The sequence below is a fragment of the Triturus cristatus genome, chromosome 1_2 (assembly GCF_964204655.1).
Source record: "Triturus cristatus chromosome 1_2, aTriCri1.1, whole genome shotgun sequence".
Classification (NCBI taxonomy): Eukaryota; Metazoa; Chordata; class Amphibia; order Caudata; family Salamandridae; genus Triturus; species Triturus cristatus.
Window position 1 is genome coordinate 628,385,604 of NC_140580.1, and position 14,477 is coordinate 628,400,080.

The 14,477-nt window shown below is 38.7% G+C and overlaps 1 protein-coding gene across 3 annotated transcripts in view; it reads right to left on the reverse strand.

The window, feature by feature from the left end:
- Positions 1 to 14,477, reverse strand: part of GRID1 (glutamate ionotropic receptor delta type subunit 1) — a 2,258,979-nt gene that overhangs the window by 554,360 nt on the left and 1,690,142 nt on the right. For all 3 annotated transcript variants that reach the window (XM_085615050.1, XM_085615049.1, XM_085615053.1), the window contains exon 8: positions 712 to 831. In XM_085615050.1, the coding sequence (XP_085471176.1) occupies positions 712 to 831 (120 nt within the window). The remainder of the gene's footprint in view (positions 1 to 711; positions 832 to 14,477) is intronic.

The window sequence follows — 14,477 nt, forward strand, 5'->3', positions numbered from 1 at the left end:
CCTGTTGCAAGCCAGGGCCTTTATGCTGCAGGCGATCCAGCTTTAATTGTCTCTACATTTATGGGCAGGCTGCACAAATTAGCCTGTGGATGGAGGTAGCTAATTGGAATCTAGGATGACTAACATTGTCATTGATGGTTTGCAGAATGAAAGCAAATGAGACACCCATGTAGTGGATTTAAGGAATAAAATGTTAGTTGAGCTGCAAATATCTGCCATTATTACACTGGTTGGTGTTCTAAAATACTTGGGGGCATATTATCAAGCACGGCGTTACAATTATCGCCGCTTTAGCGGCAGAAAACTGCCACTAAAGCGGCGATAATGGGCTTGATAATATGCCCTTGAGAATTCCAATAGAAGCCCATGTTCACACCGGAACATGGGGGCATATTATCAAGCCAGGCGATAAAATTATCGCAGCTTTAGCGGCAGAAAACTGCAGCTAAAGCGGCGATAATGGGCTTGATAATATGCTCTATGGATTTCCAATTGAAGCCCATGTTAAATGTGAAGGACGTTTAACATGGGCTTCAATTGGAATTCCATAGAGCATATTATCAAGCCCATTATCGCCGTTTTAGCGGCAGTTTTCTGCCGCTAAAGCGGCGAGAATTGTAACACCGGTTCTTGATAATATGCCCCTTATTTCTCAAACACAATGTGAAGACCACAGTAGTAAAAAAAAAATGAGAAAAAGTGAGTTGTTACCCGTCGAACATCTTTGCCAAATGTTTCGCTGTAGCTTGTACCAAGTATTTCGAATTGGACATGGGGATTGGCGCTGTCCTCGCGAAACTCCATCTTCCCAGTTAATCCCACGATGCTTCCCTGAAGGAAAAATATTTCAAGACATTTTCCAGTCAATGTTATTATTAAATGCTAATAAATGTAAGCAAACATGTTACCTATCAATATATTCAAGCTAATCTGTGCTCTGCTTTAAATTAATTTCTTTTCAGTAGTTTATAATGTTTTCAAGTAGACGTTTGAGGGTGAGCAGTTATCCCTTACCTTCAGCTCAGGTGAGCACTCTCTGCTCCCCTCTAGTGAAGTATGAGGGAGAGAAGGGCCCGGGCACAGCAGCTGCCTGCAACCACCACGACCTTTGTGAAGTCTCTGGGTCTGGTGTTTCTGGGACCAGCATTACCCCCAGGTCCCTCCTGTCCTTGTCCCCTTTATACTTAACAAGTGAGATAATCTATCTCATTGACAGAAAAAAGAAAAGAAGGAATGCTGGTACACCCCTCCCCCTCCCCCTCCCCACTGGGAGTACATAAGCGTTCTCTACCCAGCATTCCTCCTGTTCTTTTTAATGTCTTCTGACAGTATGAAGTGGACCAGGAGACAGGAGGCAGGGACAACGGGACCCGGAGTAATGAAGATTACCGGTAAGTAATAGGACATTATCAGTTACGGATTTGGGAGACTCAATAACTCCCACCCCAGAGACACCAGACAACTTGCAGTAGCCCAGAGCAGAGTCTGCCACTGCGATACTGCTCTGAGCAACCCTTAATGAGCATCAGTAAGACGTTACTCTCATTAAGAACAGTTTGAAAACATTTCTGTTTTGGATAAGAGCAGCTATTACTGCTTTTTGACAGTGATTGATTACTATCTGGTCATTAGTAGTATACCAAATCATGAAGACAATCCCAGATATTTAGAAGTATTATGACCTAAGATACTAGGCAACAACTATCTGGGTCGATTCACCTGGATAGTGCTTTGTGGGACTGTGTCAGAATACAAGTAGCAAAAACAGCATCTGGCAGAAGTACTGTGTCTAAAACATTGTTTATGAAAGCATTGTTTCGTTAGGTGCAAAATTTCTATTATTAACATCAATGTGGCAGTGATTTAGAAAATGAAATTTAGAACATAGTACATCATGTAAATTTTGGTTGTCAACATCAATGTGGTGGTGATTTAGAAAATGAAATTTAGAACATAGTACATAATGTAAATTTTGTTGAAGATATTCTGGTCTCATACCCCTTTTGGAAGGACCTTTAAAGTTCTATATGTGTGCATTTTTTTCTGGTTTTCTGGTGCAAAGATACAGACATGCACCATTACATTTCTAAATAATCAGAATGAAAAACACAGATTTGGACATTTGGAATAGCACAATTTTTTCCTTCTGACACTTCTTTTGCTGATTGTAAAATTACATAAAAAATGTGTAAATCTATGAAATAAGTTTACACATCAAATATGCAAAAAGGTAAAGGCATGAAGTGTAATTGTTTACGTGTAATAGAACTCGGAGATTCATCAGAGCGGTTGTAGCCTCCAGGGTATTCAACATACAATCAACCGTCTACAAACATAATTCATATGTGGAAACACAGTGTGTGACTGATCTTATTATTTGCAAAAGGTTACTGTCTGCATTGTGAGAGTTTACTCTTCAGTTCACTTCAACAGTTCATGAGAGTGCATTTTCCTCTTGGGGCTTCGTTATGACTGCCTGGGTAATCGGCCAGTATCTCATGAAACTCACCCTCAGCAGAGTTACAGAGGGTACCGATAACTCCAAGGAACAAGATTTCTGGGGGATTGAAAGTAGGCGTTCATGATGCCTATAGAATAGGAAATTAGAAGGAGGTGCCCACCGGAGCTCAAGAGGTTTGTACTCCTGCGGGATCCTCACTGAGGTCACCTTTCCTAACCTGCAGAATTTCTCTCAGGCTCCTAAGAGGGCGTTAGGACTGGGCGCAGAGCAGAGGAAATTTAGAGCCTTCTGTGGAAACACTTTCATCCTGGTTCATCAATGGCAACACCACCCCAGCCTAACAGATAACACGATGGTATGCACAGTAAATGGCAGAAACGAAGGCCCTTGATGGCAACCCTGAATGTGTGGTTGTCCAAGATGAATGTCTGACACTACCTAGGGAACACAGGCCTATGAGGTTTTCAGAATGACTGGAAAGAGTGTATGAAATGCTGAGTTTGAGGCTTAAGCAGGAAAACAGATGATGGTGGAGGGTGGTGAGCAGGCAAGGAATCTTGCAGAGGGACATTAGGGGCCATCCATCAGCTGAAACATCGGCATGACAAATAGAGCACTTTGCTTACAACCAACACACAGCAGCACTATCAAGGATTGTGAATAAGGCACTATCAGAACAGCGGGTTAAGCGTAAAGGCCTATCCCTGCAGACAGCACTCACAGTCCTATGACTTTTTTTCTGGCATGGGTGGCATCAGGGAAAACAAGGTGAAATGACGGCAGACACTGCAAATGGAGAAGAACTGACAGCTAGAGAATCTGAATTATCATGCTCAGAACTAAAGGTTAAGTTTACTTAGAAAAATTGATAGGTTTGAGAAACTTGTCAGAGTATTTAAAGGCAAGCTGAAGGGGGTATCAGGCAAAATAGCAAAAATGGAGACAGAGCAGATGATGTCTGGGAACAGAATGTATGCAATGGTATGCTGAATTTAGCAGGAAAAATGAAGAGGTGCAAAAAATGATATCCTTCAAGCCTATTGTGATAAAAGGATTCACACTGATGGAGGTCAAGCTTGTGGGCATTCAGAACATGCATTGATGGAAGCACCTGAGAGTGCTGGGTACCAACAGAATCCCTTCTGAATAGAATGAACAGTACTGGGAGACTTCCATCTCACAATACGGAGGACGTACACAAAGTTGTTTGCACAGAACTTCGGTTACCACTGACAGCAAATGGTGGCAAGTAGAAGATACTGTGATGATGTCCCGGATGTCTTTGGAGGGAGAAAAAAGGCACAGAAGGCAGTAGCGAAAAGGTCACAGTCTTATTGAATCAGGACTGGCTCCTTTGATTGCTAATCTGAATGCCTCAATACTACTGGGGAAGCAGGGGGATTTGGGAGCAGGGAAGGGGCTGATGAAGAGAGGCATTGCAGATTCTATGGATTTTTGTGCAATATGAGAGCCTAATAAAGGGTACAACTATGTAATTTATGCAGCTTAACTCAGCTAGGCAGACACATTCTTGATAGCTTACCCTCTACAGGTACCAGGCAATGTTCCATCAGTGGGGGGGCTGCAATTTAAGAAGAGGGGTGGGCAGGCCACACACGCATGCACATACTCACACTCACCCATCTACGTGTACATTGACTCCCATCCATACATTCAAAAGCGTGCACAAATACATCAACCATTCAGAAGCAGATAAACATGCACACACCAATTCACAGCACACATGCACAAATACACATACATTCATACATAAACAAAAACACACTTAACCTTAAAAAACAACTAACCAGCCTGCTTGCTTTGAAATCCTGTGGTGGGAGGAAAGCCTTGGGGATTTCTTGATGATTGGCTATGCAGCTGACCTCGATGGTCAGTCGATGCAAGCAGACGTCACTCTCTTATTTATCACAGAGTGGGATGGGTCAGTGAGACTGTTGACCCCAACCCACTCTGTGACAATATACCCCGACATTTGTCTTCAAGGTGGTGGCACTGACCTTGCAATTGCATGCATTAGAGTATATTGTTTCTCTTTATGAATACTATTGAGAATTATGAGTCACATTTATTTCTCTTTAGATTTATTCAAGAAATGATGGAGCTCACTGCGTTTGCAAGTAGCACAGCTTGTTCTGAGCAAATCCTATGATCGGCGATCACCAGGGTTCGAATCCAGAAGGTGGTTGGTGCATTCTTTGGAGGACCAAGAAATCTAAGTAAGATTTCTTTAACCTCGTTCTTTTCCATTCTAATTATTGACAGTGGAATCAATAAATATTCCATTGAGAACAATCAAAGGGAAATGTAAGCATCTGTTATATTTTATTGTATACTTAGGAAATATTTGTAAATCAAGTCATTGGATATTTTTTAGGGTAGGTTAAGAACCAGCCTTGCCAGCCTTTTCTCTCTGTTACAATATTTGCAAATGGACGGAGTTCTTTTTATTTGCAAGTAGTGCAACAGGATCTGCAGGATGGGCGATTATCAGGTTTCGAATTCGAAAGGTGGTTGGTACAACGTTTTGAGGACTGAGGCATAATTCCTAACATTTTTCCCTCCCCCATGTTTGGAACGTTTGTATTTGTCAGTTAATATCCAGTTATTTTTTAATTGATTTGATTAATTTAAAATACGATGTGGATGAGCTATTGATTTGTGTCAGTAATGAAGAATTATGGGGGGCAAGGCTTGACACCCAAGGAAGATTGCGCCGTCCGAGTGACTCTCCTCAGACCAGCGCAGGATGGAGGCAGCATTTGGGTAGCCTCTACACGTCAAGGCAGGCTGTGTTCCGTAATAACACATCACAGATGTTAGCGGTGATTTCTTCTTTTGTGCGACTGTCTGCGCCGCGCATAGCATATTGTTTATTGGAGATGCAGCTCTTTTCAAAGTGACACGATGCCCCGAGTAGGGTCCTGTGGCTGTGCCCTCGACCCTTTTTGTTTAAAAAAGCACTTTCTTGGCTCTTCAATATTACTTGGGAGATTCTGCTACCCTTCTGGATGTACTATTTACAATTCTAAATTGGATTATGCTCCTTAATACATGAAATCACCATATACAGAAGGCGCTTTCAAAAGTAAAAGTGAGTGAGCTGGACTTTGGCAAGCATTCTCTGTGCTATATTTTGATGACTTTTTTAATTCAAGCACTTCCTGAATCTTTATACCTATAGTACTGAACTCTAGTTCATCTCATATTTGTTTTTGTCTTATCAATATCTTCTCTTTCATTTTATATTAGTGCCTGGATCTGTTTATTGCAGTTTTTCCTGATGTTTTCCGGCACTGATCAGATACATATGAGCTCACTTTTGCATGTGCATATATGAAATAATTGCATGCACAGGGGAATTAACATTTGGCTAACCTATTGGCTTTGGCTGTCTTCCAATGTGTGCCATATTTATGGGAAGATTAAGAAAAACAGACTCTTCTGTGTTGTGTTCAACACAGTAATTTATTATTCTACTTTTTTCAAAGTTTTCAAAAAAGGAAGACTCCTTGTCTTCTCTCCTAAGGGCACCTCCTCCTCAATCTCTGGTACGGCTCCTGGCCCACTTGTTTCTGGGAAAGCCTCTACTAAGTGCTTGAAGAAAGACCTCCCCCCCCACAAAATCTCTGCCCCCTGTATCTTTAGATTTATTGTTAGAGGGGATAATTGCCCTATCCCCATATATAGAGGAAACAACTAAAATGCAACATCGTAATGAAGGATGGGCTCAGATAGACGAAAGGCTAAATACAGTAGGACAAAATATTTCTTCCTTTCAAATGACTGATTCCAAAGTAAATGTCATTTAATCTCAAGTTTCCTCACTTCAGAAGCAGATTGAAGACCTTGAAAACAGGAACAGAAGAAATAATCTTTGCATATATGTACCTGAAGGCACGGAGGGCTCTGAGCGCCTCACTTTTTAAAAATCCTTTCTTCCTAAAGTATTGAGCATGTCAGAAGGAACTTCCCTTAACATCCAGCACTGCTCATAGGTTGGGTTGTCAGCCTGCCGTTGCTTCTAATTCAAGGCAGCCAATCAGAGTTATCCTCTATTCTTAGAATATACTGATTTATCTAAAGTTCTTTCAGCAGCAAAATCTGCAAAGGGTATCTCATGGTCGTGATTTATCTAAAGTTCTTTCAGCAGCAAAATCTGCAAAGGGTATCTCATGGTCAGGTAACTCTTTATATTAACCTCAGGATTATGCCAAGGCCAAGGCTAATAGATGCAGAGAATTCCTAAATATGAGACTAGAACTTCTTTATCTTGGTGCCTGCTATGGTCTCTTTCACACTTGCCTATTCAAAGTTACCTATAGAAATTATGCAACTATCTATTAGATTATTTGTGCCTGTCCTTGTTCCTTGTCTTATGTGCTGCAATCATCCCTTGACCACTTTCATGGAGTTGGGTGTGCCATCTGTTCCATGTGGTCCCATCCCCCGTCTTTTTTGAACATTTTTTAGGCATGTTTAGCTCTTTCCATGTTATCTCATTACTGTTCTTCTTCCTTTATTTTTCTGGAACTTTTCTCTCTCTTTACTTCTTGTTGTACCTCTTATCTAATCCCTTATTCTTATTTACTGACTCTTTTCTATTCTCCGTCTCTTCCTTACAATGTTTTACTATCTTTACAATTAGATTGGTTATTATGTGGTTTTTAACTTCTTTCTCATATGCTTCATCTGGCTTACTTGTTTTCTTTTTTCTTGAAATGTGTTTATGTCTCCAAAAATTGTTTTTTGGAACGTCACAGGTTTAAACACCCCTATCAAGAGACAGTGTGTTTTATTGCATTTATCAAAGATTGGGGCTGATATAGCTCTAAACTAGGATTCACCCCTTACGGAAAATCAATATTTAAACTTAAAAAGGGGATGGGTAGGTGAAGTTTTCTTCTCGCCAGGTGATGGTAAATGGAATGGAGCTATAACTCTTTGTCATAAATCACTTTGTGCTAGGTTGCATTCCCAAGATTTGGATGACAAACGCCGATGGTTATTCACTGAGCAATTAATCCAGAAGGTTACAGTTTTTTTGTTTAATATTTATGCACCCACTACTAGTAATTCTTCTTTTTGCTCTCGCCTTACTCAGGTACTCATACAATATCCCGAGGAGAATGTTATACTAGTGGGATATTGTAATCAGATTATTGATCCTTTTATTGACCGTAATCCTTTGGTCTCCTTCAGACCAAACAAAGTTCCCACACCTTTTGTTCGGACTATTAAACAGAGTAAGTTAATTGACGCTTGTAGACTATGTAATCCTACCTTAAGATAATTTACTTTTTCCCCCTGTTCATCAGACTCAATCAAGAATATATTACTTTTCTATATCACATAATATTTCCCAATCTTACAATCTACAGATATAGGTTATATATTCTTAGTAAGCTCAATTTGCCTAAACGTTGGCTCTTCAATAACTCACTTCTTTTGGACCTTGCATTTACCTTATCTTTTATTTCTTTTTTTAATGAATATTTGTATTTCAATCAAATAGGCAACTTACCTTTTTATATAATTTGGAATGCATTTAAAGTGGCTGCACGTGATTTCATTATTGGCTATGTTTCTAAAAAAGAAAATAAATCACACAAGCACACCATCAGGCTTTGAGCAAAGATAAAGAGACTGGAATATTCCTGTTATACTTCTAATTTGAAAGAATGTTTATGTGAGCTCGTTAACACTAAGTTTCAATAGAATAAGGAGTCTACGGATAATGCTTCACTTTATTTATTAAGGTCTAGTGCCAAATTTTATATGGGGCTGAAATAAACCAGGCAAACGGTTAGCAGATTATTTTACGGTCAAACATATTTTAGAATCTGATATATCACAGGCAGAACTTCACACTGTATTGCATACACTTAAAAAAGATAAAGCTCCAGGTCCAGATGGTTTTACAGTTGAATTCTTCATACATTTTTCCCACTTACTTCTCCCAAAATTGCATGCTCTAATAGCTTTTTTTTCAAATTCATGTGAATCTTCTGGATCTTTTATGGCAGCCATAATTTGCCTCATTCCAAAGGAAGTAAAGGGCCCACATTATTGTAAAAACAACAGGCCTATTTCTTTAATTAATATTGATTATAAGTTTTTTTCTAAAGCTATAGCTTTACTATTGGAATCATATCTTCCTAAATTATTTGATGAAGAACAATTATTGTAGATAATAACTGTTAATTTTTGACATCTTATTGAAAACCTCTCACAAATCTGAATCCCTTTCAGCAATCACTCTAGATGCAGAGAAAGTGTTTCATATAGTCTATTGGCCTTTTATCTTTCAAACGCTAAAATGGTTTGGATTTGTCTCCAAAATTATATTTCTTATTTCTATTCTTTATTCACGTCCCTATGCAGTAATTTTCACCAATGGCCTCACCTCTTCATATTTTAGTTTAGGTAGAGGTGTTCATCAAGGATCCCCTTTTCCCCCCACTTCTTTTTAATTTGGCATTAGAACTTTTTTAAATCTAAAATATCACAAAACCAAGATATTCATGGTTTTATTCATAATAATACACAAGTCAAATTAGCAGCCTATGCAGATGATGTCTTATTATTTCTGTCACAGTCCCAATCGTCCCTTCCTGCTTTTTTGAAAGAAGTAATTTCATATGCATCACTATCTGGTAATAAACTGAATAATGATAAATGTGAGATATTACCTTTGACCAAATATACCTTTTAAAGAAGACTTTACCATATCTATTTTTGTGTGGATTCCTCAGCATATAACATGTTGGGTTTATATTTTAGTCAATCTATTAAAACTTCAATTTCTTTAAAGATAGAAAAATGTGCACACAAGCTATCCACACTCATTGTTAACTTGCACCCTTTATACCTCACATGGTGGGGTGGTCTTGATAATATTACAATTATGCTAGCTCCAAAAATCATTTATACTATATCTAATATACTAGTACCAATTTCTTTTAAATCCTTTTAAAAGTTTAACTCTATACTCTCCTCATTCCTGTGGAATAATACAAAGTCTCATATGTTACTGTTAAAGTTAATGCATCCAAAATTGTAGGGTGGGGTACATTTTCCTGATTTCTCTAAGTTTCACAAAATGTTTTTATTGCGTCAATCCTCTCATTGTTTTTCAGGCTCCTCATTAGATAGTCCATTTTGGGTTGAACAATCCTATATCTCTCCTTATTCATTTTAAGAATACTTATCTTTCACCTTCAAACCACAATCTCTTTCCACTTCTGTTCCTAAACATTCCTGCAAATTATTAGAATTTATATTTCCTTATATTCCCACAGATTCTTATTTGTACTATTTGGCATAACAAATACATATTGATTCATGGCAAACCCTTTTATTTATAGATCCTGAAGAAATAAAGTTTAACGTGCGCCAACTATTTGAGCAAATTGATGTTATGCCATTTTCACAAGCTTGTTTTCTTTTTGATCTTCCCCCTTCTTTTCAGAATAAGTATAGGCTTTTACAACATGCTCTTTGTTCTGCATATGCTCAGTTTCATTTTTCTCCCTTCTGTTTCTACTTCTGTTCGACGACTACACACCCTTCTCCTCTCTAACCCCAAAGCGTCCATTATCTATTCTCATTTGCTTCTGTCTAGTACAGACAGAGGAAAAACTAATGTAAAACTATTCTGGGAACAAGATTTAGGATTGGAATGGTCTATTCCATTATGGAACAGAATTTTGGCCAAAATTAGAAAGTCCTCTAGAGTGCCACACAAACAGTTTTTATTTATTTATAATAGACCTCTCCTATCCCCAACCATAATGCACAAAATAAACACTGATCATCCTGACACTTGTTGGACCTGCTCCTCAGAACATGCTGACTTAAAACAAATACTTTTCACCTGTCCTTCTGTTTATGAATTATGGGAAAGTATTTGGATTCAGATTAACTCAATTTTCCATTCCACAGTTCCCTTTTTCATTGCTTACCTCATTTTGGGAAGTTGATCTGGCATTGGATTACATGCTCATCTAATGTGCGAATTCTAGATTTACTATTAGCAGTCGCATTTCAGCAAATCACCAAAAAAAGCTTGATGGTATGCAGTATTTCATAATCAGAGATTAGATACAGAGTATGTGTACAATATATCTCTTGCTATGAAACATTTACTTTTATAGTATCCTGTTACAGCATTGCTTGATGATAGTGCCAAACGTTCTTTTACATGTTCTGCCACCCAACAAGGCCTTTTTCAACCTCCTTGACTTTCCCCTTATTGATAATATAAATGTTTGAACATGTTTATTAACAGTGGCAGCTGTTAGGCAATGTGGTGGAGGGCGGGGGGGGGGGGGGTTAAAAAATATTCTAAATGACCCAGTTACCATTTCTGCTGTTTCTTGTCAGTCTCCACTTGTCTTCTCTTCCAGACTCCCTCCAGAAGCAGCAGGAAGTACCCAGGCACACAGGCTCCCCTGAGGCAATCACAATGCTGCATGCTGCGCTGTGATAAAGCTATAAAGCTGAGCACCGTAGATTGGTGCTCAGATGGGGACAGGGAGCCTGTGAATATTCCTCATCAGACTGCATCACAGCCTGGTGGGGAATAAGAAAAGTGCGCATGACTGTAAAGCCAGGACAAGGTGGCTGGCCAAGCAGTTATGTGCACTTAAGTGTGCACAAACTGCTCCTCCTCCCTGAATCACCAGCCCTGCCTCACCCAATCCAGCCCTGCAGCAAAAGAAAAGTAAAATTATAATAACGCTGTTATAATCATTTTATTTTTCCCTTTATTCAGTGCTCTAAGAGCAGTGGGGCGACTGGGCGGAGGAGCCACAACTTTTTTATTAATGCTATATATTTTTTCTATCTACATTGGATTGAATTTCTTTATATATAACCCAGAATTGTGTTTTTTCCAGCCACGTACATCCCACTTTTCACCCAGTTGCTCTCTTTAATTTATAATCTTAATTGTAAGAATATTTATTATTGTATTATTGTATTATAATATGTACTTATATCTTACTTTTCCCTAATAAACTTACTTTTTGAAACTTAACATAGTAAATAATTATCATTGATTAGAATCTCTCTTCTAGTAGATGAGAATGGTGGACGCTCTGTGTAGGTAGCAATCTCCGGCTAAACCGAGAGTTTGAATTTTGGTGGGTTTCTGAAGATTATAAATATGAGTGCCTTAATGGAGGTGGACTCTCTTTTTCTCTATGTGTCTGCTTTGCATAACGATTGAGTAAATCCTTTGATCCCGATATGTCCTGTGGTTTTGGTTCTTCTACCATAACTTACAACATTTGCTATGAGGTTTTTTCTGATTTTAGTGTTTGATCTGTCAATGCCAGGACAAGAGGGGATTTAAACGTTGGTAGATGCAAAAGATTATTTCTTGTGAGGAGTGATATTTAGACCAAATGGTCAGAGGGCTTATATCCATGGAGTAGGTTTCAGGCATCTTCTTATTTGGTTAGATAAAATTGTATGGGAGAACAGTGTGTTAATTGGCATCTATTGGTGAGTTTGTATCGAAAAGAAAAATAATTTGCCAAATACATATATATGCTGTATTGCTAGCAGGGGTGAGACTTTAATTTTTCATTAGTGTGAAATTGATGTTACATGTTGAATGGATATAAACAACACTGCTAGGAATGAGTTAAGTGACCATATTTAGGGATGTGACATAAATAGAAAAATCATGTGGCTGTGATCCTGCTATCTTGATTATGCAGGAGTCGTAGGGATGTCCTTTATTGACACTGAATGTTGTGAAATTAGTGACTGTAATACAAAGTGGAGTGAACATTTCAGTGTGGTGACGCTTTTTGGGGAGCAACCATTTTAAGACACTGTATTGAATGTTAAGCAATTGTAGTATGTTGTTTAAGTGATGTTCATTTTTGAAAGCGGTAGTCCCTGAAACACATGTTGCTTGGTTGTACTTTTGGGAATGCCTTGATGAAATTATTTGAACCTTTGGAAAAGATCAATAATGAAGATTGCACATCTTAAAAAATTTAACAATGGAGTGTGCGTGGATTTATGAACTCTGATAGTAAAATTTAAGACCTCTCATAAAATATGTTTTTATAGGAGTGCGCTAGTGGAGTTTGGTTCTGAAGGTGACAGTAATGGGCAAATAATTCCTTCCAACCCCAAGACCTGACTCTATACTCCGGTTTTAGAAGTGTCTGTGACTTACGGAGAGAAATCCCCAAAATAGCTAATATTTAGCTGCCTTTAGCCTCATTTACAAGTGCCTCATTTATTAGTGCCTCATTAAATTTCACCCCCGGTTTGAAAGGGTGTTGGAATGCAGACTAATGCTCAAATCCAACAGTCGGATTTTTCCCCTGATAAATTTCAGCAGGTTGAACTTGTTAAAATATCCTGGATGAAAAATACCCAATGAATATCATAGCTTTCATTTTTTTGGTCCGAAAACAAACAAAGTAGGCCTATTGCGCCCAGTATTCACAGGGAAACCCATAATTAGTGATATCTAATACGTTCGATTAATAGCAGTCTCCAGGGTATTGTTTTTTTATTGTTGTAATAAATATTTTTCAGTATCGAGACACTAATTATCGCAGCAGCAGCTTTTATAAAACCCACATGCTGTGCCTGCATTGTCAGTGGTCCACAACATATCCAAACCTACTAATTGCCATTAATCAATATAATAATTTCATATACTCACACAACATACACCGCAACACTTACAGACATCCTTCCTCTAACTGCGATAGAAAGTAGCTGGTAATCCATACTTAAAGTGAGGAATTAGAATTGATTAGAAGCAGCAGGTGTTTAATCTTTCTTCTTTGGCTACATTAGGCTGTACTTTTTTTCTCTTATTCTATCACACCTTATGTAAATTACACAGAATACACAGTGTTTATTCTGATGCCATCAATTGGTTCTGGTGATAAAATGAACTACACAGCAGAAGGGAGAGTGGTTTATAAATGTCACTAGAACCCCAAGATGGCTTTATTGAAGAATAGTATGTTACAATTTATGTATTGGTCATGGTTTATGTTTATCTATATGTTGTGAGGCTAAAAAAAGAATGGTTTTCAAACTGGAAATGTGTTAGAAAATAATGGCTCGAATACTGGACTATACAGGGTTTTTTGGGATGAAAAGAAAATGAGAATTTGAAAATGTTCTGAAAGCAGGCCCATTGTTGAGACACTTTCACGGTGCTACTAAGCTATTTCCACGTGTAAAAATTAACCCGTTCGACGCGCATGACGGAACGGTTCCGTCATGCACGTCGGTTGCGCTGTGCGCATGACGGAACCGTTCCGTCATGGCCCCGCCCGCGTACGGAACCTTCAGCGTGGCGCGGAAATCCGCGCCGCGCTGAAGGGGTTAAAGGATTTTTTAAACTGATGCTGCAAGGTACCACTAACAATGGGTCCTGATTGCTATTAGTTTTTTAATGTTAGTTTACCTTTCATGAAGGTAAAGGCACTGTTAAGTTCAGCCATGTGGTTTGGTCAGTATCTAAATGTATCTAAAGGGGCATATAAACAAGGGCTTAACGCCACCGGACGGTCACTTTTCATGACATTCCTGTGGCTTTTAGTCCTTTGCCTTATTGACAAGGCGGCGTTAAGTCACTTAACATGGCCTTAATGCCGCCTTGTAAATAAGGCCCCTTTTACGCAACACTTAGCGTGAAAGGGTTGGGCAATGGGTGTTGTGGTGGGCGTTCCACAACAACACTCATTGCTTTTTGACGCTGCACCCTATTTACAAGTGTGACGTAAATAGAAGGCAGCACCAAAAATAAGGCCAGGGAAAACCTGGTCTTACCCTGGCAGATCAAAGAGAAATTATTAATTTCTGCTAGTTTTTGCTGTTTCTATGTGTGCTGCATTCTGCAGCACACATACAAACAGTAAATCGCCACTAGTGATTTTCATGTGAAGCAAGGTGTCCCTTCCTTCACAACAACAATCACTGCAGAATGATGAGTTGCAACTTCTTTGTG